General features: G+C 48.8%; 1 protein-coding gene across 1 annotated transcript in view; it reads right to left on the reverse strand.

Moving 5' to 3' along the window:
* Camta1 (calmodulin binding transcription activator 1) overlaps window positions 1-23451 on the reverse strand; it is an 804682-nt gene that overhangs the window by 22697 nt on the left and 758534 nt on the right. The window contains exon 12 of the mRNA XM_051173965.1: window positions 3747-3898. Within this exon, the coding sequence (XP_051029922.1) occupies window positions 3747-3898 (152 nt within the window). The remainder of the gene's footprint in view (window positions 1-3746; window positions 3899-23451) is intronic.

A 23451-nucleotide genomic window follows, 5' to 3' on the forward strand; every position in this document is an offset into this window, starting at 1 on the left:
CTGTGTGCCTAGCGTGGCTAGAAGGCGGCGAGGTTGACAAGTGCGCTGGGAACTCTAAGACCAGTGTGAGGTCTCACCTGCTCAGCCATCTTGCTAGGCTCTAATAAAAAAACTTTTTTTAAAAAAGAAATATAATAGACATGCCAAAGGCCTCAACCCTACACAAAGAATTCAGACAACTAAGGGACGCTGAGAGAGGGAGACGCAATCCTCCCCAGGGAAGTACACACTAATTGGGTAAGTGGTCAGCCCCATAAACTGAGCAGGTTATATTTAGGAATATACATATATATGTGTTTATGATGTATGTACATGTATATAAGTAACTACAATTAATGAAAAGAGGCCATGAATTTGAAAGAGAATATGCAGGGATATTGGGAGACTATGGAGGGAGGAAGGAGCAGGGAAATAAACTAATTATATCATGATCTAAAAACTAACTTCATAGGATGGAAATAAGGAAATTATATTATGATCTTAAAATCTGTAACTTCATATGGGCAATAATGAATTAGATATATGTGTGTATACATACACACATTTTAACTTCTATTTTACTGAAACTTTTAAATTTTTAAAAGAATTTGGTTTAAACTAAGACACAGAAGTAAAAAAAGAATAGGTAACAAGGGAGCAGCGGTTCTGTGCAGCTGGGGTTCACGGACTCCGCTTCGGTGCAGCTGGGGTTCACGGACTCCGCTTCGGTGCAGCTGGGGTTCACGGACTCCCGCCACTGTAACAGTTATAGTGACTGTGACACACAGATATGTCTCACGCCGACAATTGATTCTTGCTTCTTCAGAAGCCGAGTTAAGTCACTTCAGTGTGCCTTTTCCTTTTAAAACAATGCTTAGGACTATCCAAAAACATCATTTTTTTAAAAAAAAAAAAAAGAAATGTTAAGTGTTTGAGTGTCCTGCCTGCAAGTACTGTGTGCGCGCCAGGTGTCTACAGAGGGCTAGAACTAGCTACTGCTGCTGTGCGCGGCCCTGTGGGTGCTGAGATGTGAACTCACATCCTCTGCAGGGCAGCCAGGCTCCTATAACCACCGAGCCATCTCCCCAGCCTTCAGTTTTTTAAAAAAAGTCTTTACAAAGTGAAAAGGGATACTTGGGAGAGCATGGCAGACATGAGCTGAAGGGTTACTAATCATATGGGTGATGGGCCCACAGGAGATGGTTCATCAACGTTGGCCACACGTAAGAGGGATACAAATCAAGGCTGGTAACCATAACCACTACAGTCCTGTGTTCAAGGCACACTCAACCCAGTGGCACGTCTAGCCTAATTTCCTTCTCTGGTCTTACTGGAAAAGCATTTTTTTTTTCTGGCAATAAATTCCACATAATCCAATTAGTACAACAATAACATTGCTCTTCATCACTCTTATTTTTAAATATGGAAAACATGTTTCCAAAAATTATAAAGGCAGCTTATGGATGCAATGTCATTCACAACTAGAGTTGTCAAAACATCACAGAGAAGATGGTTGGGTCGTCCAACACACAGCACACTGACCTTGACCCAAGCAGAAAGGCTGTTCTATATATGCCAAACAGACTACTGTACGGAGACATGAGCATCATCAACCAGTGAATAAACAGGGAACGTTTCCAATTAAACACAAACAGCCCCGTCTCTGTCATTATGTAGTAGATACCACCATCTACTGGAGACACAATTTAAATCAGCAAGCATATCCCATAGTAGCTGTACTTGATACTGGATCAAAGAGGGCCAGCTGCCATACGGCTGAGCTTGAAATATGATATACTGCCTCCTTTATGCAGTGTTGGTGTGTGAAAAGACTTTCATGGGAACGTCCTATCTGGTCCTCAGATCAATTCCACAAAGATTACTCGGCTTATAAAACTTAGCAGTATCAGGTGAAAATGAAAGCTATCTTTGTAGTGGTGTGGCCATCAATCCCAGTACTTGGGAGGCAGAGGCAGGAAGATCCTAGGCCAGCCTTAATAATAGTTTCACCACATGTAAGACAGAAGTTAGAAGAAAATCTGAGATTAGTGTGGGCAGAGATACTACGCTTTGCTTTCATCTATTATTAATACGGGAAACACTGGTGCTGGAGGGATGGCTCAGCAGTTAAAAGCACTGGCTGCTTTTGCACAGGACCAGGGTTCACTTACCAGACCCATGTGGTGGCTCACAACCATCTCTAAGTCCAGCTCCAAGGGGATCTGATGCCCTCATCTGGTCTCTTCAGGTATTGCACGCACATGGTGCATATACATACACACAGGCAAACACCCATGCACATAGAAGTAAATTAAAATATTGCAGTGCTTCATATTTACAAGGTTTCCCAACAAACAAACAAACAAACAAACAAACAAAATGTACTTAAAAAGAAATTCTAGGGGACTGGAGAGATGGCTCAGTGGTTAAGAGACTGGCTGCTCCTCCAGGGGTCCTGAGTTCAATTCCCAGCAACCACATGATGGCCCACAACCATCTGTAATGAGATCTGGTGCCCTCTTTGCAGGCAGAACACTGTGTACATAATATATAAATTAAAAAAAAATTCTGCTGGACATGGGGATGACCACAACTTTGATCCTGACACTTAGAGGCAGAGGAGGCAAATCTCTATGAATTTGAGGCTATCATGGTCTACACATAAGTTCCAGACCAGCCAGGGCTACATGGTGAGACCCCCCCCATCTCAAAAACAAAGAGAGGTATGGGAGGAGAAAGAGAACTCTGCAAAGAGAGACTATCCCTCACATTGAAGGGCAGGAAGGGGCTCCCTGAGGAGGCTTTCAGGAAAGAAATTGGTAGTGAAGACAAGAAGCAGCATCCAGTCCTCGATCTCAATCTCGGGAGTCTTTGTTTGTTTGTTTTGTTTTGGAGACCGGGTTTCTCTGTATTGCTTTAGAGCCTGTCCTGGAACTAGCTCTCTAGACCAGGCTGAATCTTGGGAGTCTTAAGTAGTTTATCCTTAGACTTTCTCAAGATAAAGCTCCTAGACGGATGTCCAGAGAAGCGTCAAGAACAATAGTTTTAAAGTAGTACTTGGTCATATGATAAATTCTCGGTGCTGCATATGAAAACAATACATGTGAGGCTGGTGGATGCTGATGGCTCAGGAGCTAGAGGTGTTCACCATCAGCCATCAGTTCTGACAGCCCGATTCAACCCCTGGAGACAGGGTGTGAGGAGAAAGTTGCCCCTGCCCTCCATGAGACTGTCACTTACACATACACTAATGCAAATGAAGAAAATCAAATTTAAAAGGGAAAGGAAAGGTATGCGTGAAAGATGAGAAAATGGCCTAATGGGATGCCGTTTCTTATTGAATAATATTCCAGGAGCCGTTTCTGAGTTCACCTTCTGGGGGCTAGAAAAGGCTTAAGAACTGCGGAATTACTTGCAATCTGTATTTCCTAAGATAGTGATAAGACAACACCAAATATGAAGTAGAAAGACCGGTTTAGTTCAGAGTTCCAGCACACATGCATCAGCTCCTGGCTGTTCCTTCCACTGCCAGGGAACACAGTGGCATCTGAGAGCAGGAAGGATAGCAAAAACCTGGGGTGATGACCAGAGCCCTGCACCAGGGTGTCTTCCACACTGCAGACTGAGCACGGGTACCACGAAGCAGGCCCCTGGACATTCTATTCCAATCTCTGAATGGCAGCAGCAGCAGCAGGGGAACTGGGACCGGGTGCCTCGTGCGTGAATGAAACACTAAGCAAACAGAAACTGCCAAGGGCAGGGCCTACCTGGGCCTGGCCCCCTCCAGCGCCGCTCCCGCTGCCGCCTCCGCTGCCGCCTCCGCTGCCCGTCTGCTTGTGCTGCTGGGAGCCTGTCATCTCCGCCATCCTCCTCTCCATCTGCTCCAGCCGCTCCAGGATGGACATCCTGAACTGGTTATCTAGGGCAGAGCAGGAGTGAGGCTGCATTCTAGATGAAAAACATTTGACCTGTGGCCTATGCCAGCTTGCAGGTCTGGCGTCCAAAAGCCTGTCAGTAACTGTCAAAGGAGGGGCTACAGCAGACTGGTTTCCCCAGCACAGCACACAGGCTGTCTTTGCACACCAGAACGTAACATTTACAGCAGCCCTCGGTCCCCAGAGGAAGCACCAGAAAAATCCCTTTGTGTCAAAAAAATCTCACTTTTGGGTTCTTGCTTCTCTATTTCTTAGTGGAATTCCCCACCTTGAGGAGATCCGACAGACACCCCCTCCGCACCCAGGGCAGGCATAGGAAGTGGGTATGGTGAGTTAGTGAGAAAGGAGGCAGGCCATCACCTCGAGAGCCGGGATTGTAATTCAGAAGGCATGATTCTACACTGCTGAGCACGTCTGCACCCTACCTGTGTGCATGCAAGCACACGTGCAGAAAGAATCAGGATACGTCACAGGAGTAAGAGGAGCCCAAACAATTTTAAGGTCATCAGCGCCTACATTAATGCCACAGACTTTGTGCCAGGGGCCCAGCAGTGGGGAGGGCAGAAAGGGTCTCTTTCTGCCAGAGGCCACTTGAATGTGAAACACGAGGCAGCTATAGAGTATGGCGAGGAATAGTGGGCGGGCACAGAACCAGGAGAAGATGCTCCACACAGGCACGAAGGAGTAAGTGCAAAGGCATGACACAAGGCATTCTCGGAGAAGACAGGGCAAACGGGAGGGGGAGGCGGGCTGCTCAGAGCCCTGCGGTGCTGTAGGCTCACTAACTGCACAGTAGGACCCGCCTGCTGCACCTCCAAGCCTCGCCTCTTCAGTGGGAATCGCATCAGTGCATACGAGTCCACGCTCACAACATACTATGCCCTAGTAGAGTATGCTCGCCATCAGCTTCTGAGGATGAAGTGTGGCCTTCAGGACCTGGCTGAAGACTGCTACAGCACCTCTCTCCCCAAAGGGAGAAAGGCACAGACAGCTCTGTTCAGAGCACCGCATCTCAGTGATGGGAAAAAAGCGCAGCTTGGAAAGGGTAGATCTGCCAGTGCTCCCTGTTACCCCACCAGCGACTCCAGGGTGGTGAGCGGGGCAGTGCTCACACAAACAGGAATGAAGGACAGTACCACTTCAAGTCCCTGCGCACAGGCAGACATCGTTCGCTACTTCCCTTGACAGACAGGGACACACAACAATGCCTCCCCTCTCCGGCCCCTCAAAGTCCCCAGGGAGGAAACATTATAGAACAACAGAAGCACAGGTTTGAAGTGCCCGGAAAGACGCTTTCCTGGAAATTTTAAATACCAACCTGCCACTAAACGCCTTTTACTTTACAAAGCTGAAACCTCTGTACAAGTTCCGACACTGTCCCCACAAACACCATTGGCTGAAACAATGCCACTCACTCAGGTGAGACACTCTGATTAGGCTCCAATTTCACACGCACAGGTGGATACGGCCATCTTGGAGGATTTCACTAGAGCTTCATGCAGGAAAACCTCAGGGTGAAGACAGGGGACGGAATGACCAGGGGGGCCTTGAGCAGATCCCACACCTCTTCCCAGGAACCTCAACACCACAGGAAACAGGTCCCTCCACCAGAAGCCAGCTAAAGACAGAACTCCGCCCTTGGGTCTCCATCCTCTGGGCGCTGCAGAGGCTCCTGCTTCCTCCCCACAGTGCAGTGCTCAGCCTGACCTCCATTCACCTCTGGATCTGCATGAGGCTAACTCACCTCACTGAAGTGATGGGATTAATGCTAAAACTCCACAGACCCAGCTGCTCCTTCACATTCCTGCACTTTCCCAGGCACTGTGAACCCAGCAGCCAGGATGTCACCCGCCACGAGACAAAGTCACAGAGACACTGAATGCCCCGAGACCTGGTCACACCCACCCTGTGGGGCACAGCTGCAGTGGTCACCTACTCCTCCCTCCTCCCATGCCCAGGCACCACAGACACTCTCCTGACAAACACTACACACACCACACTGGCTGCTGATCTCTAGGAACAGGGCTGTCCAGTTGCTATGCACTGAAGGCTTCCATGTTAACAAGCCTCTCCGAGGAGCACTACATGAAGATTCCTGGCCTCTGAATCATGAGGCAAATAAACATAGACATAAATCAGCCAGTCTCAGACAGAGCTGCCTCTGTATGTACATCCTCTGCATCCACGGGCTCATTTGAAAGATGGGAAATATTCTTTAATAAAGGTGGAGGGGACTGGGGAGATGGCTCGGCCCATAAAGCACTTGCCATGCAAGCATGTAATGTGAACGTGAGATTTCCAGTAACCAACCATATGAGGTTGGAGCAGATACGGTAACTGGTCTGTAATCCCAGCACTTGAAAGGTAGAGATGGGATCTCTGGGGTAATATGGTCCAGCTGAATCTGCCAGGCTCATAGTCTGAGTGACGGAGAAAGATGGAGAGTTGGGGAGGATGATACCCAATGCCAACCTCTGGCTTCCATGCTGAAGCACTTGCGTGTACACACATACAACAAAACAGAAAGCCCAGGCCCGGTATCACAGCAACCTAGGAGGATGAGGCAAGAGAGCAAGAGTTCAAAACCAGCCTGGGTAATTTATCAACACACTGTTTCAGGATTTAAAATGCCCGAGGGCTGGGCAAGGCAGTTCATGCCTTTAATCCTAGAACTGAGGAGACTGAGTCATGCACATCTCTGGGCGTTCAAGGCCAGCCTGGTCTACACAGCAAGTTCCAGGCCAGCCAGGGCTACACAGTGAGACCCTGTCAGAGAAGAACCAAAAGGCAACAAAATGCTTGGGCTGTGCCTAGTGATAAGGTCTTGCCGTGTGTTTCTGAGCCACTGCTGTCCAGCCCACCAAACCATTCACACTGAACGCGCACGGATTCCTTGTTACCACTCCCTGACACAGCACAATTACCGGCACAGCATTTATCTTGAATTACACATGGGAAATATACGTGAGATGGTAACATGCCTGGGAAGGTGAGTATAGGCTCTATGCAAACACTTCCTCTAAGGGACTGAACAGTCTCAGATCCTTGTATCTTTGTGATGTCCTGAAGCCAATACACCGTGGGGACCAAGGAGACACCAATCTTACTATCTCCATGGAAAACGGCCTCCGACACCAGCGGATCTCACTTTAGGAGGGTGTAAGAGCCTGCTGGACTTTGCTCCTAGAGCTTCTGACCCCACAGGTCTGGGTGAGGCCCAGCGGTTGCATTTCTAACACGTTCTCAGGGGATGCAGGGAATGCTAGTCTGGACCACATTTCAAGGATCCTGGCTCAAGCCCTGGCTTGCTTCCACTGTGAAAGAACACCCCTCTCTCTGCCTTCCACCCAGTGCTTGGATGACCGACTGACAGCAGCAGATTCCTCTGCAGCGCAGCCTTGGGTAAACGTTTCCTGGCCCCATCCACCGCAGCTCTGTTGACGAGAACTGGGATCCACACCTTCCTCCAAGTGCAGAGCCAACTCAGATCTGCCAGTACTGCAGATCACTAAGACCCTGTCCCCCAGCCCACCCCCTACATTGTTCCCCACATCCAGCCATGTACTAACTACACTGCTTTCTTACCAGTTTCGGCTCAAGGTGGAATGTACTCCCAGGCGTTTGTCTCTGCCCTCCCAAGTCTCAAATTGGTCAGTTTACTTGTGTGGCTTCAGGAAAGGAAAGGGACTTAACCATCACTCGGCTCCTCCCCACAGAACAAGCACACACGGGGCACACTTGCGCCTGCAGCCCAGCCGCAAGGTAAGTAACTCTGGCTCCCGACTCACCCAGGCTCTCACTCTCACGCAGACTACATTTTTCCTAAACCCACTTTTTGCAGAGGCAGCATTCTTCAGCCAGGCAACAGTGACACAGTAGCTCTTGGCTGGGCCCAGCTACAATGTAACCTACCCGACAGTTTCTCTCATCTGTAAAGTGGGTACACCAATGTCTACCTTGTCTGTGTTACATAAACCAATTACATAAACCAACGTGAGGTCTAAATGAGGGGACTTCTAAGTGTGAACTACTATCACAATGGCATCATGGGCCCCTCCCCCCTCTATATATATTGTATATGTTTTAAATGCAATATATATATATATATATATATATACAATATATGGGCGGGGCAAGGATTATAGCCTCCATAAGCCAGTTATTCCTAATACTAACATCTCATTTACACCTTGTTAAGATGAAGAAACTAACATCATTGTGGCCCTACCATTAACCACAGCCCTGAATCTGATTGTAACTTGCTGCCCGCAAATGTGCCTTTTCTGTTTCAGGCCTTAGCCCGGGACACACTGCATTCAGTTTTTAAGGCTCCTTACATTTGTGACTTCCACTGGCTCTTACTCTTGACTTCTGTAAGTCTGGAGAATACTAATTGAATATTCTGCAGATGATTCTTCATTTCAGGCTTGTCTGCTCACCAGATCGGGGCTCTGGGATTTTTAAGGAGACACTACCAGAGGTAGACCGTCCTGCCCCTCCACGACATTAAGCAATATGGTTTTGTGTGTACTTATTTTCCACCCTGGGTCACAATCTAACACTGAATGACTGACTTCTTGTTCAGCGGTCTCAGCTGTAGCCACAGCTCTTCCGGGCCGGACTCCATGTCCCCCTGTTACGTCACCATCATTTTCCTCTTCCGAGCACTTCCTCGACCTTCAGGGACTCCTCACAAGATGCTCTGGGTTTACCTTTTGTTTCTGCTGCCCCAGTTGTAGAAGCCACCATCCCTGTGAGGTGTGGAGCCTGGTTCCTTTCCCTGGAGAACAGTATTTAGGAAGCAAGACTTGGGTGTTCTGTGAGCTCACTATGCCACTTCTAGGCTCGGTCAGATGACAGAGCTAATAAACTCCTGTATGTACACAGACACATGCATCTACATATAGCTGAGAAAGCGTTACAATGTTCATTCATATCCCCTGGGGCCACTGCAACATAGACAAAAGATGAAAAGAAACAGTGTTACCTAGATATTGCTAGGCAACCTGAGACATGCTGCAAACTGTTCTGGTGATGGGTTAGACTGCAAAAGGGGAGGGAGGGAATCCCACCGTTATGCAGGACAGGTACAGTGGCATGCCTGACCACTGTCTTACTCCAATTCTTACAGTTTCCAACAATATTAGAAAATATAAAGAAATAACCTCATAACCATGGATAGCTCTGATGGTTACAAAGATCAGAAAGAAAACATGACAGAACCAATCACTTCAGAAGAATGTAGAATGGCTCCTTGGAGCCTGATATGGTGGTGGTACACACCTTCCAACTCAGTACTCAAGAGGCAGAGGTGAGCAGATCTATGAGTTCAAATCCAGACCTGTCTACATAGTGAGTTCCAGGCCAGCCAGGTCTACATAGTAAGGCACTGTCTCAAAAAGCACAAAACAAACAAGAATGGCTACTTGGGGCTTGATCTACCTGATTCTACCCTTTCCCATTAAGCAAAACACCACAGTCAAATGTCAGATCTCTATCTCTCTGAGAGGAATTCCCAACTCTCAAGGGGATTCATTTAAAAATATTTCAGTTTGATAGTTGCCTAAATCTTGAAAGTTACCAAGTCATACCAAAAGCTTAAAGAAAAAAAAAAAAATCAAGAAACCAGACACCCACAGCATGTTCTAAGTTTAGAAAACATGGGATGTGCTGCTAGAAGAGAGACATCTCCCAGGGGTGTGAGCATCTTCTGGGAGTGAGGTGCTGTCTTTGCCCGGCCCCCAAACACCCTGAGCCTGCCACCTCTCTTGCTTGCTCCTGAGTTTGTACACCCCATTATAAGTTTTAGAACCCAGTAATTTCCATGGCTGTACTGGATGGTTTCTGACACAAGACCACATAATCTAAAACATTGGGGCAAGGGATTGCAGAGATGGTTCTGCAGTCCACATGGTTCACAATGCTTCTGATTTGTCTGTGACACCAGACAAACGGATGATGCACAGACAGAACACCCATACACCCAAGATAAAACTTTTTTTAAATTACAAGGGTGAGAAATAGCTCAGCAGTTAAGAGTACTTGCTGCTCTTGCGGAGGACCCACGTTTGGTTCCCAGCACCAATATGATGGCTCATAATCATCAGTAACTCCAGTTCCAGAGGATATGGCACCCTCTTCTGGTAGCCACAAGTACTGCATGCAAGTGATGCACAAACATACATGCAGGAAAAGCACTCCCACACATAAAACAAATCCCAAAACATTCCTTAATTAAATCCTTCTCCTTGGACCTATAACAGAACCAAACTCTTCATTGTTGCTCTTTAGCAACCATTCTGGGTCACATTTCTGTTTTGGTTTTTTGTTGTTTCCTAATTCACTGTGCTCTGAGCACACCGGCGACTTTCCATGCCTCTGGGCCACAGTTAATGTTGCCCTTTCCCATGTCCACCTGTGAACCACTAATTCTGCATGCGCCCAACCGTCACTCTGGACAATGTGCTCACAGCAGTTACCTGCTACACAGCCGCCCCACGTGTGAAGTCCCATTTCCCCAGAGACTGGAGGGTTCCGCTCTTGACTTAGAGGAGAAGGCTGAGGCTTGGAAGTCTGCTTACTACCTACCCAAGGCCATGCAAGATCTGAACAGGGGCTGGGATCCAAAGCATTGTCCTTTCCGCTGCACCCAGCCACCCTTCCCTGTACTGCCCTCTGTCCTAAGAGACCTCAGCAAACACATGTGCACTTATTTTCCTGTATGTCATCCCACTACGGACAAGACTGTGGACTTTGGGAAGCAGGGTCCCGGCACCACAGTGGATGAGTGTTCAGGGGAAGGAGCACTGTCTTCTAATTTATTGGTGAGGTCATTTGCCGACGGGCCAAGGACTCGGCAAATTTCACTGCCACAGTGGATCTATTCGCCAATCAGCCGGTCTTACTGTTGACTTCGGTGGAGAGGGATTGGTTGAAGCCAAACTGTAGAGTGGGTGATTTAAAAGGCTGTGTTTACCTGGCTGCCTTTTTTTTTTTTTTCCAACTCAGGTAAAGAAATGATGTCATTACACAGTGCCAGCCGAGAATTCTGGCAGCAAAACATAACCGTCTGGCGTCCTCAGACACAAGCTGGAATTTCCCAGCAGAGCAATGTCACTTTTCTGCAGCCGCTGGCGCTGCACACTAAAAATACCACTGACCCCTAACTGTTAGATGCCCCCTTTTCACTTGGGAAATGGGCTATGCAAATGCCAGCCGCAGAGCCTACCCTCATGAAAGCAGAGCCTGTAACCAGTGGTTACCAAAGCGTTAAACAGGTCCATCAGGTTAAGCTGCTATGTAAACATGAAATTTTAATTATGTGAAACAAAAGAAGTCCCTTCTGGAACAACCTCAGAAGCATGCTCGGGCATGGACGCCTGCAACTCGGCTAATGCGCGGTGCATGCGGAGACGCATTGTGTGCACTGAGTCAACAGTTCGAGTCTTGTTGCCAGAGCAGGAGAAAGTTTGCCTTGGCAGGTAAATGAATGAAGGAGCAATCATCGGATACCATCTGCTATTTTAAAACGCGTTATTTGTGTCTCAAGTGCACATGTGCCTCCTGTTGCTATTTGGACAGGGAACGAGGAGCCGTCTGTCATTCCATTTACAGCCCTTGGCTTCAGTGGCAGCAAGAGCTGACAAAGCAGGAGGAGCATGGGTCTAACTATTTCTGTAAAGAGCTGTAATTGCTGCTTAGGAAGTGTCCTAAAGGGTTCAGGAAGCTGGGAAAGATGGGAAGTGAGGTCACTCCATCCCTTCCCAGAATAAATGGGACCTGCAGTCCATTAAGCTGCTCCTCCCTGGCAAGCGGGTTAAGACGTCTGAGTGCAGAGGCAAGGGTAAGGGCCAGCCTGAGATAAGGCACACGCTGTACCACTCTGATTTTCCAAAGCAACTGCTAAATTTAGCCTTAGGAAAAAACTGCCATACTCCACTTTTTAAAAGCCCTCCAACTCTGCAGACCAAAACGCTAGAACGGGGCGTTTGGGCGCTTCCTCCAGCTCGCTCCATTTGCAGTGGTGTGGGGCTCCAGTTTCTCCTCCCTGTCTGTGTTCACACACTTGTGAGTGAGTCTTAGGAATGCCCAAAGCTCTTTCGGAAGACTGACTGCTGGACAAAAACGGGCAGCACTAGGAGCAAAGCAAACCGGACGATCCTCTCCTCCTTGCAGTCGTCAAGTATGTAAGCCAGAGGTGCTTGAGGAGTGGCAGCAAGCTGATTCTCCAAGGACCGCCACCCCCTCTCCCCGGAGAGGCTCAGCCGATACTGCAAGGGCATCAGGCAGGGGAGAGCCCCAACTTACTGCAGAAAGTGACCTTGCCGGCAATAAAGGACAATCCACCTGTGGTTCAAGGTAGCAAAACAGTATCTAGTTAGGACCAAAGAGAACAGGACCCCAACTGCAGACTGGAGGGTCAGCGGCCACTGTCATATAGTCCCCCTTTATGTATGTTAACGTTCCAAAAGGCAGAGGAATTGGACCGGCCCCAGTGCACTGTGAACATGCAATATACAGTGAAGTCCATCATTCTGGACATGGATGGATGCTAATAAAACAGGAATACAGTAAACAGGAAAGGAGATATCAGACAGACTTGAGGGACGTAGATTACACTGAGGCCTGGGAGGTTTTTCAAAGACAGAGTTAGCCTTAGACTCAGGGCACAGACAGGAAGACACATGGGTGGCAGGAACACTAACTGGCTTGCATGAAGGAAATTCAGAGCAAACCCCCTAATACCTAAGGACTAAAAGGCAAAGCATGAAGCAGGCAGAAGCATCAAAGGAGTGAACGTGGTAATCAGAAGAAGGCAGTTCCTTAGTTCCCCAGTTACAGGTGTCACCAGAGGCCATTTCAATTTCTTTGGGAGTCCCCGGGAAGCTTCGAGGAATGCTCAGCTCAGCCACAGCCTTACAGCACACAGAAATATGCACCCAGCTGAGTGTGGTGGTGCTCACCTTTAATCCCAGTACTCAGGAGGCAGAGGCAGGCGGATCTCTGTGAGTTCAAGGCCTGCATGGTCTACATGTTGAGTTCCAAGACAGCCAGGACTATGCAGAAAGACCCTGTCTCAAAAAAAAAAAAAAAAAAAAAAAAAAAAAAAAAAAAAAAAAAAGAAAAGAAGAGAAAAAGGAAAGAAAAACTGAGAAATAGCTGGCAGGTAAGTGATTTCACTGACTTGAAAAACAGCATGTGAACTTTGTTTACAAGCTATTGTAAATACGATGGCCCATTTTTCTAACCAAGTGATTAAAAGCAATTTCTTCCTTTGTTTACTGCTTGCTTTGGTTTTGGTTTGTTCTTTGAGACAGGGTGATGTGTAGCCAAGACTGGCTGTCACCTCCTGACCCTACTACCTTCACCTCCAAGTGCTGGGGTTACGGGCGTGTGGCCACTTTTTGTCCTTTATTTGGGATGGCCACCTTTAACTGCCATATGGAAGGTATACCAAAGACCAGGCCTCTGAAACAAGCAGGACACCTCTCCGCGATGAGACTATGAAATAACTTCTCCTGGGGCCCCTTTCAACTCAAATGCAGTGTTCCCCTAGGTCGGGAAAGGTGCCGTAGGAAGCACAGTAAAAACTCGGACATTTTAGGAGTATAAACCTGGCCTGCAACTCCCAGTCAGGACGTCCATCCAGAGGGGCACTCAACTTCCTGTCAGGACATGCATCCAGCAGAGACTCTTAGTCCCAAATTCCCGGTGGTTTCCAGCATGAGAAACCATGCATTGCACACACCGTATGGAAGGATCACCATGCTGGCTCCTGACTCTATGCGTTATCAGAGGCCTTTAGTTGATAAGGCTCTCGGGCTGGCTGCTAATTTGAGAGGATGTTAAAGTCCAAGATGATTCAAAGGCATTTTATTTGTTTGTTTTTGAGACTCGGTCTCTCTACGTAGCTGTGGTTGGTGGTCTAAAGGTCCCTATGAAGACCAGACAGGCCTTGAAGTCATATAGATCCCCTGCCTCTGCCTCACAAGCACTGGGATTAAAGGTGTGCGCCACCGGGCCCAGCTTACCCTTTTATTTTTTAAAACGGAGTTCTACAATGGCATACTTCTACCCCACAACCTGCACATTTAATAACTGTATTTTTTCACAGTGCTATAAACTGAGATAAATATAGGCAAAGTCCCTTCTAGATTAATCAACTGTAATAATACATTTAGAAAGAAAGGGCCATAATCCTTAAAATAGTATATTGCAGGTTAAGTATCAACACATAAAATTACTTAAAGATGATATTTTATAATCCATCACAGTTCCTTCTGATAAAAGAATAAACATTTGTTAAATTCAACTTAGTTCTGGAAAGATTTCATCTGTGAAGGGAATAGCTAGTTTTCGGAAGTGCTCGGTCCTCAGAATCCTTCTGTTTGGCCCTTGGCTCCATCTGCTGCATCAGAACAAGGACAAGTCCACGCCTGCGCAGTGCTCATCCATGTGGCGAGTGTGGGAGGAAACTGGACTTGGTGACCCCCAGAGCTCGGCCCCCAGGCCAGGTCTGAACAAGTTCTCGGCAGAGGCCTGACTAGGAGGGAGATCAGCCGGCGTTTTTCACGAGAGCGGTGCAAAACTGGACTTCAATCCAGTTCAATCTGGCCTGTTATCTTCATCTAAGCCCCCAAAGTGAACTTTCTGAACCTTTCCATTCATAGTATGGTCCTACAGGTGTGGGGCACGCTGAAAACTGAGACCAAGGTTAGTAACGACTCCAGCAGCCATGGACGCCAGCCCTGAAAGTCTCTACTGCCAGCCCAACACACGGCTCCTTCCTCTCTCCCCACCCCCATCCCTGGTTTTCCCTCTCTGTCCCATTCTACTCCCTCAGAGTCTGTTTAGTCTGTCCCTCACCCTTGCTTAGCTGGTAGCTGTCCTGGATACTACATCTGTTTGAGGTGGCTGATGAAATATATACAATTAATGGCAAATTAAATGAGGCCAAGTCAAGAATCCGGAAAGAAAAATGCTCAGCTGAGGCAGTTATACAGAAACAGCACAAAGTGCTCCAAAGGGTTAAAAGGTAGCCCTTGATTCCTTTCATTTAATGAAGCACACGGAACAGAGGCCACCAATTTCAGGGTCACACAACCTGGCACTTGCCTGGATGCATGACTCTCCCTGTTATCAAGATCCAGGAGGAGGGCTGGAGGGGCTGCTCAGCAGTTAGCTCTGCTCTCAGAAGACACGGGTTTGGTTCCCAGCACCCATGATGGGCAGCTCACCACTGCTGATGACTCTAGCTCCAGGGATCCAGTGACTTCACACGCACAAACCTACACACAGACATACACAATACACAGAAGCACACAGGCATGCAACCTGGAAGAAACTTCTTCCATAAGAATCACTGTGATTTCATATTCCAGCGTCCCTGTAATACAAAGAGTGCTGGGCTTCAACAAGTCCACAAAAAGTCCAATGTGATCTGACTTCTCAATTGTCTGCTGACACGGCATAAGCCAATGACAAATTACCAGGACTGCAAATCAACAAACAAGCAAAAAACTGCAAAAAAATTTTATAATGCTTAGGTAAGTTTATGCTGCCTTCATAGCTATCCTGGGCTGCATGTGGCCCACAGGCCACAGGCTGGACACCCATGGTATACTCTGCCATGAGAGGTGGCCACCCCAATACTGCCCTTGATTTAGACCAAAACCACAGGTCAAAGTGCACCTCCTTTTTAAAAAACTCTTTATCCAGTCTGCGTTTTGTCATCAGCAACAGGCATTGACTCTCAAATACTAAGTGGGGATAGCTGGGCTCTGTAGCCCTTCCTTACTACTCATCTTCCATAGCAGGAGAACCCATCAGTCACCATAGGTCCCCTCCGGACACCGGCTGCCACACAAGGACCTCCTCAGCCTCCATCCTCTTTCTTTGTCATGATTTTTACTCTAAGGCACCTCAAAAATATGTCTCAAGCTCTTGCTCCATTTGGATAAAAACAAAGAACAAGACTGCAACTATAACAGTGTCTCTGCTGCACGCTAGCTTTGGAGACATGAACACACACACACACACACACACACACACACACACACACACACACACCCCGCCATGATGGGCCTTTACTGGCCTGGAAATCTACGCCCGGACAAACTCTTCCCTCTCTGGAATGCCTTGGACATAATATCTTATCACAGCTTGTATTCTTTTAGAGTTATTAGTTCTTCCTATTGTTTTGCGTTAGTAACCAAAACACCCTTTACGCATTCCAAAGCCAAGGGCATTGATTCCAGCTAGAATAGAATCAATGGTTTCTTTCACAAGAAAAGACAGCAGGGTACTTAAATACAATCTACCATGGGAAGGGAAGTCCAAACCACAAGTGTGTAATGTTAAAAAAACTGAATCATACTTTCTGGAAATTGTCCTAAGGGCCATTTGTCAGCCACTCCCAAGGAGTCAGTAAGCAGTTACGGGTTCGGTGTCCCCTCACTTAAAATGGGACAAGAAGAAGAATACACAATGCTGAGTTTCTGTGGTTTTAGAGTGACAATCTGGTGTAGAGGCCAAAAAGTGTCAGTTCCCACACAGTGTGTCCATCTGACCCCCCCCCACCACCACAATGTCCGAGACCCTTCTGCAAAGCCTTATGTTCAAGTCCTATGGTATTAGGAGACAGGGCCTCTGGTGTCTAGGTGGCTCACAGTGGGGTCCTTCTGAACACTCTGCAGCCCTTTACAAAGATCCAGAGAACTGGCTTGCTCTCCTGTAAGGCAGTGACACAAAAGGCTGGCCACACGCCACCCGGGAGAACCAGGGAGGTGGGCGCCCTGACCTGGCACTTCTAGTCTCCAGATCTGGGCAAAAACTGGTTTATAATCTGCCTGCTGAGGGTGATGTCACAGCAGCTCAGGCTAAAAGCCATTCTTGTCATAGACTCAGGGTGGTGCTGGCACCAAATCTTCACTCCAGGAGTTAGTAGACAGTGCCACCCCCTCCTCATCTAAGAGGCCGGGCACTCTGACTCCAGCTGGGCCAGAATCCAGTAAGTGGTGCATCTGGGCCAGTAAGAGACATTTACAGGGACTTCTGGGAAGAAAGAGCTGCTTTTCCAGACAAGTATGCTAACCTGGAGGGGTGTGAGACAAGCTCTGAGCGTCTCTTCAGAACTTCAAGAACACCTGCCAGAGAATAAAGCCAAGACACTTGTGACATCACTTGGGATCCCAGACCCAGAGTACTGAGGAAAATACCAAATGTGGGCTCACTACGAGTCAACAGACTGACTCCCTTTATACGTCATCAGCTTTGAAGAGGAGCTGTCATTTGCAGCAATAAGGGAGGTTGCAGTGGGGCCAGTGATGGCTCAGTGAGTAAAGGTGTTCTCCTTGCAAGCCTGGTGATCTGATTTCCATCCCCAGATCCCACAAGAAGATGTGAGGAGGGAACGCACTCTACCTCTACACCTGTGTCACAGCATGTACACATATCATATACAACCACGCTCACCCTATACTGTCTCATTTTTGGAGGAAGAGCTGGGTGATGGCTAATCAGTTAAGAGCACTGGCTGCGCTTCCAGAGGAACCAGGTTCCAATGCCAGCACCTACGTGGTGACTCATACCCAGTTCGAATTCCAGTCCTAAGGGATCTGTCTAGCTTCTGAGGGCACTAGGCAAGCACAGGGTCCACACACATCCACGTAGGCAAAAAACACTTATACACATAAAATAAAGTTTACCTTTTTAATTTAAGGAAAGGTGTGATGTGACTCTATAAAAATGTTGATCTTTTTGCTAAATACCAAAAAATTCAATTTTTCATGTATAAGTAAAAATATTCTTTATCATTGATTATATATTAGCATTACCCTAGTACTGTTAGATTTTTCTCTTGAAAACTGGGTGAATTACGGTGGAGACAAGCTGTCGATTATGTGGAACCCAACTTAATGCTGATTATCCACAGAAGTTAGAAAGATTGCAAAGGCAGACTGTGCTCTGGCCTAGCTGGAGACCATCTGCTGTCAAATCTATGTCTCAAAGAATCTTAACTCTTCAAGCCTTGGGTTACTGCCGGTTGTGGTGGTACAAAGACACACCCCACAGAGCAGAATCACTGTGAACACCAGAAATGAAAGATGGTCTAGGAATTTCCGATCCAATGGCTTCTGACATTTTCTGACTGTGGCCCTATAGCAAGCAACAGAGCCTACTAAGCAGACAGACAGACAGGCAAGCAGGCGCGCGCGCGCACACACACACACACACACACACACACACGCACACACACACGCGCGCACACACACGCGCGCACACACACACACACACACACACACACACACACACACACGAAACAAAAGCATCCCAAATCCACACTTACCATATGCAACACATTGTGATTTGAAAAACTGGTGGTGCTACATCAATTGCTTGAACCACTTTCAGCTTTGGGAGAAAAAGGACTATATTCAGGGACACAACACAATGTCCCTATTAGTTTAGTTAGTGGTAAAGCGGAGACACAAACCAAGTACCCTTCTTATTATTGATGACACAAAACAGCTGTCACCTATACACAATCCTTGACAGCAAGCTCCCCCGCCAACCCTAAGAAACCCAGGAAGATGATCCTGTGTGGCCTGAGCTATCTTACACCGGTACTGTGTCCAGGGTTGTCAGGGCCACCTCAAGACTGTGTAAGAAGGAACTCGTACCTAGCAGAGACCTTGAACCGACCTCAATGGGAAATCACGTGACGTCTGTGTCTAGACTGCGGGAGACAAGACCAACCCAATGCATGGATAGGAGTAGGTTGGTCTCAAGCTTAAAGAGTATTCTCACTTGGATTCTGGCATTATTTATCGAGGAGCCAGAGGCTGAATGATGTCTTTATTAATATGTATCAAGTTCTAACTCCTAGATTGTATCACGGCAGGTACAGTCAGGGAAGCAGGGTAGGAAGGGATAGCTCACATGCCCCCCCCCCAGCACACCCTAACAGCCACTCATCCCATCCAGATGCTGGTAAGGGCTGCATCAATGAGGTAGGTCCGAGTGGAGCTTGGAGAACAACAGACAGATTTTAACACTGTTGACGTGTGGAAGCCAGACTGCAAATCTGGATCCCTGTTCAGTAAGTAGTCAAGGCAAAGACCTGGATGGTGGCAATGTTAATAGGTGACAGGTGAGAGAAACAGACAGGACACAGTTGATCCTGGAAGTTAAAAGGTATTCATTTAAATAATACCCTTGCTTTCCACATAACAAAATGGAAGTGCATCAGCAGTTTAATTACTGTAACTATCTGCTCTTCCTTTATTTACTTTCTGCAGCTTGGCACTCCCCACTTACAATTCGCTTGAAACACTGTATATAGGAGGTGCTTTCCACATGGACAACAATGCAAAATTCAACAAAGAAAAGGTATCACGACCTCTTCTTTGTGCTGAAACTATAGTTAGTCCGCAAGAACAACTTTACTAAAATGAAGCATCAAGCAAGTTCGCACAATTAACCCCTTCAGCCCTAGCGTTGTCTTGTTGTTTTTGAAAGCCACTATTTATCAGCGGTCGTGTCGCAGTTTTAAAGAGTCACTTGCCACACATTTAGGATAGCAGGGAGTGACTTTCCAGACGACAAAAACATTTGCTTGTCTGCCTACTGTGTGGTAACCCAGATGTAAGCACATCAGGACAGTGAAGTCATCTGACTTTGCTGGGGAAGAGGCTAAACCTATTCATACAGATCTCTGGAGATCTTGAGCACCAAGATTCTCATGACACAAGGTGACAGCACTCATATGTGTTACCCAGTATGCTAAGCACTTTCTACATGCTAAATGTGGCTTAATGTTAAAATGTGCCCATCAGTTTAACAACGCATATCATCAGGATCTCTCCCACCAGCATTTAAAATTATCTGATGACTGTCTGACCTCCCATAAACACATTTTTAAAAAGGGTAAGAAAGACAAAATAACCCACACACGGCTTTAGTCTACAATTGCTGGACAGCCTCAATTGGAACTTGTGGAAGTGTGTAAGATTTCATGGTATTGTTTACTAATTCCAAGAGTTTCCGTTGCCCTGTCCTGTACCTTCACCTCCCTTTGTCTAATCCTCTTTTATTTCATCTATTTTTATCTGTATCTCAGCAGCCTTCCTTAACACCCCCACCCCCCTTTTGGAAGGTGAGCTACGCACAAATAAACCACACCACACATGGCTGCCAGGAGCTTTTTGGCAAAGGCATATGTAATTGAAATGAGCTCCCGAATATCAGGCTCAGGCACCGTGACAGATGCTCGGCTGATGTTTAATAAGGGAGACCCAGACCCAGGCTGAGAGCCTCCCCTGCTGCCAACATGGATGGGACACAAACACAGAAAGGCTTTAAACTAGAGAGAGCAGAGCCCTCTAAACACGAGAAGACAAGAGCACACTGGGGGTGGGGGGTGGGGGGTGGGGGGAACAGAGGAAGGCAGGTGCACTCTGCCAGGGAAGGGTGAAGGACTTCCATAGACCGTGCAGGACTGTGCCGAGCTTGACAAAATGGTCTCCACTCATTTTTACTGGGCAACATGGAAAGCTATGCTCTGCACGAATCTATTCAATTTTCTTCAAATATTCTCTTGAAAAGGCAGGCTACACACACAGTACTGTAACTCCCGGAGTTCATGAGAAAGACTGACACACCCGAAGTCGCTATGACAGATTTCCAAAGGAAACTCTAGATCCCCCAAGCACATGCCCCACACTGCCAGAGGACAGACACTCTAGAGCTGAGCCTGGAATCCTAGTTGTCAGTAAGAGCTTCACGCCTTCTACTTCAGATATTTTCACTGTCAACTGATTCTTCGGCTTGACTTGCTGTGTGAAATGAAGAATTCTCAGTTCCACCTGTTATTCACAAATTCTGTAACAGTCCGAGCAATTACACTGCAGCCGTGACAGCTATCCTAAGTAGGAGGACCCAGCTCAGCCCTGAAAAGAGGGCTGAGGCAAAGCCGGAAACGCCATGCCTGAGATTTAAAACCCTCAAAAACGTAACAACACTAACTCTTCCCTTAAGTGCTCTACGCCCACCTGGATGGACTGTCCAGCATGGGACTAATCAAACCCACCGAGGGTTCTAAACAATTCACGACACTCCACTGGTTTTCTTCACTGCTAAGCCAAATGGACCCTGCAAGTAAACACTCCCTAAACCTAATACAAAGGAGAAAGTTCCAGAAGCTAATTTGGTATGTCCTGATTCTGGTTTTCAAAAAACCAATGATTTACCTACACAAACCCATCGGTTTTGTTTACTGCCTAATGCCTTTGTTTACTGGATTTCTGAGCAATAGTTTCTGTGCACACAGATTCTGGAGGGAGACTGCATTGCCAGTTCAGTCAAGGTAAGCGGCACTCTGATGTGATCTGAGAACCTTCCTGGTTGTTTACTGGGTCCACTTTCCTCATTAGCTACCCCAGGTTCGCCAAAAGAAAACAATAGGAAAGTAAGAAGACAATGAGCAAGACTCAGAAATGCGTTCTGATGTTCGACCCTAGCCTGTGGGTTTTGACAAAGGTAAAGTGATACCTCTAAGCTGCGCAAATCACGGAATAATCAAAAAACCAAGAGGCACCCTGGGGTGGGCTACACGGGTGGTCGTGAAGAAAAAAAAGTCCACCATCTCCATCATCAGCTGTCTCCTGCTCCCCCCACCCCGCCATCCCTGCTTCTGTGCTGCAGATAAGCCAAGCTCTCAGTAAGTTCTTCCACACCTTCCCTCTCAACTTTCCTTGTGCGCAAGGAAAACAAAGCGGCCTTCGCTGTACTCTTGTGCACTTGGCTTGCTGAGCTGAGCCGGGCCGTGGCGCGCGCACGGGGACCGGGCGGACGAGGGGCGCGGGCCCGCAGCCAGAGGGGGAGCTCAGCGCAGCGGCAGAGCCGGAGCGCGCCCCCCGCCCGCGCGCCCCCGCCGCGCCGCACATAAACACGCGCGCTCCAGAAACGCGCGCCAACGCCCGGCCCCGCGCGCTCCCCAGCTCACGTAAACACACTCCGTTTCCCACGAGCCCGCGTGTCTCACACCTGCTCTGCGCACGCTCACCCGAACACACGCCCTCCTGTAAACACAAGCCTCGCACCCATGATCGCTCCAGGAACACGGTTCGGTTCTCCGCGCTCCTCCGCCATCCGCACACGCTTCCCCACTCGCCCCCAAAGCACGCGCGTCTCACACGCAATCCTCAAACGTACTTGCTCAGGCGACCGCACTTCCCCCATTCGCTCCAAACACGCCCCCACAACACCAGGTCCCCGTGCACACTTCAGGCTTCACTCGCGCCATAAACACGCGCGCAGCTACTGCCCGCCTGTAAAAACACAACCCGAAGGTCCCCGCTCCCCCACGCACTCTAGAATCACGCGTGCCTGCACCTTGCTCCTCCGACGCTCTTCTCCCTCACTCTCGATCGCGCCCCCGCGAGCACGCGTGCCGCCCCCACGCCCGCCCGCCCGCCCGCGCACCAGCCTTCGCCCTCGCCCCTCCGCCACGCGCACACTCACTGGGACGTGGGAGCACAGTCACCCTTGGTCCGCCCGGCGCCCAGCCGCCCGTCCCCGGCTCTCTGCCCCGCCCGGCCCCGCCCGAGTCGCTCCACTCCACACGCCGCCGCTGGAACGACGCGCTGGGCTCTGGGTACCGCGGTCTCCCCGCCACAGCCCCGAGTGCGCTGCCACCGCCAATGGAGGGGCGCGGCGGTGAGCTCACCGGGCTCGGCTCCGCCTCCGGCGCCACTAGGGCCAATCCAAGCGTGCAACGTCACCCGGAGCCGGGCAGAAGCAGGTGTGGGGCACCGAGCGGCTCGGCGCGCGGACTGCGCCGGAACTGCGCCCAGCCTGGCGGCGTCGCGCTGGACGGCGTCGGGCCGGGCCTGGAGGGCGTCGCGCGCGCGTGGGGCTTGTGGGGCCCGAGCCACCGCCCTGTCCTCCCTGCTGCTCCCTCCTCCTCCAGCCTGGTTGCACCTCGCAGGCAGGGCGTTTCCCAGCACGACGGGCCGCCGCGGCAGCAAGTTCCCCGCAGCTCCTAGCTGCTGCGCAGTGCCGTCGGGTGGACCCTGTTCCCAAGGGCCCTGCGGTCTTGGCGTCTGCAATGCAGCGAGCGGGGGCGGGGAGAGGGAGAAGGGGCTCTGCACTGGCCTAGGTGAGTCCCGATGACCGCAGGCTATGACAGTGACTTTGCACCCCTTGGGTGTTCAAGGCTCTTCCCATTTCTGTGGGCAGAGCTCGAAGTCCTTAGCTTAGAGTCAAAGGGCCTCCGCCTACTCAGATCTAGCTCTGTTCTCTACTTGTAGAGCTGTAATTACCCACTTGGATACTTTGCCAAAATGCATTCTCTTGACTCCTGCCACAAAGCTAAAGACAACTCTCAAGGCTCTTTGTCCCTGCACGGCCTTCTCAGGCATCCCAGGGGGATGCCACTGGCCTTCAAATTGATATCTTATCGTTATTCACTTAACCACTCACCCACCCAAGACCTTGCACATAGAAAGTGTGACTCACACACCCTTCTGAAGGGCTA

The sequence above is a fragment of the Phodopus roborovskii genome, unplaced genomic scaffold (assembly GCF_943737965.1).
Source record: "Phodopus roborovskii unplaced genomic scaffold, PHOROB, whole genome shotgun sequence".
NCBI lineage: Eukaryota > Metazoa > Chordata > Mammalia > Rodentia > Cricetidae > Phodopus > Phodopus roborovskii.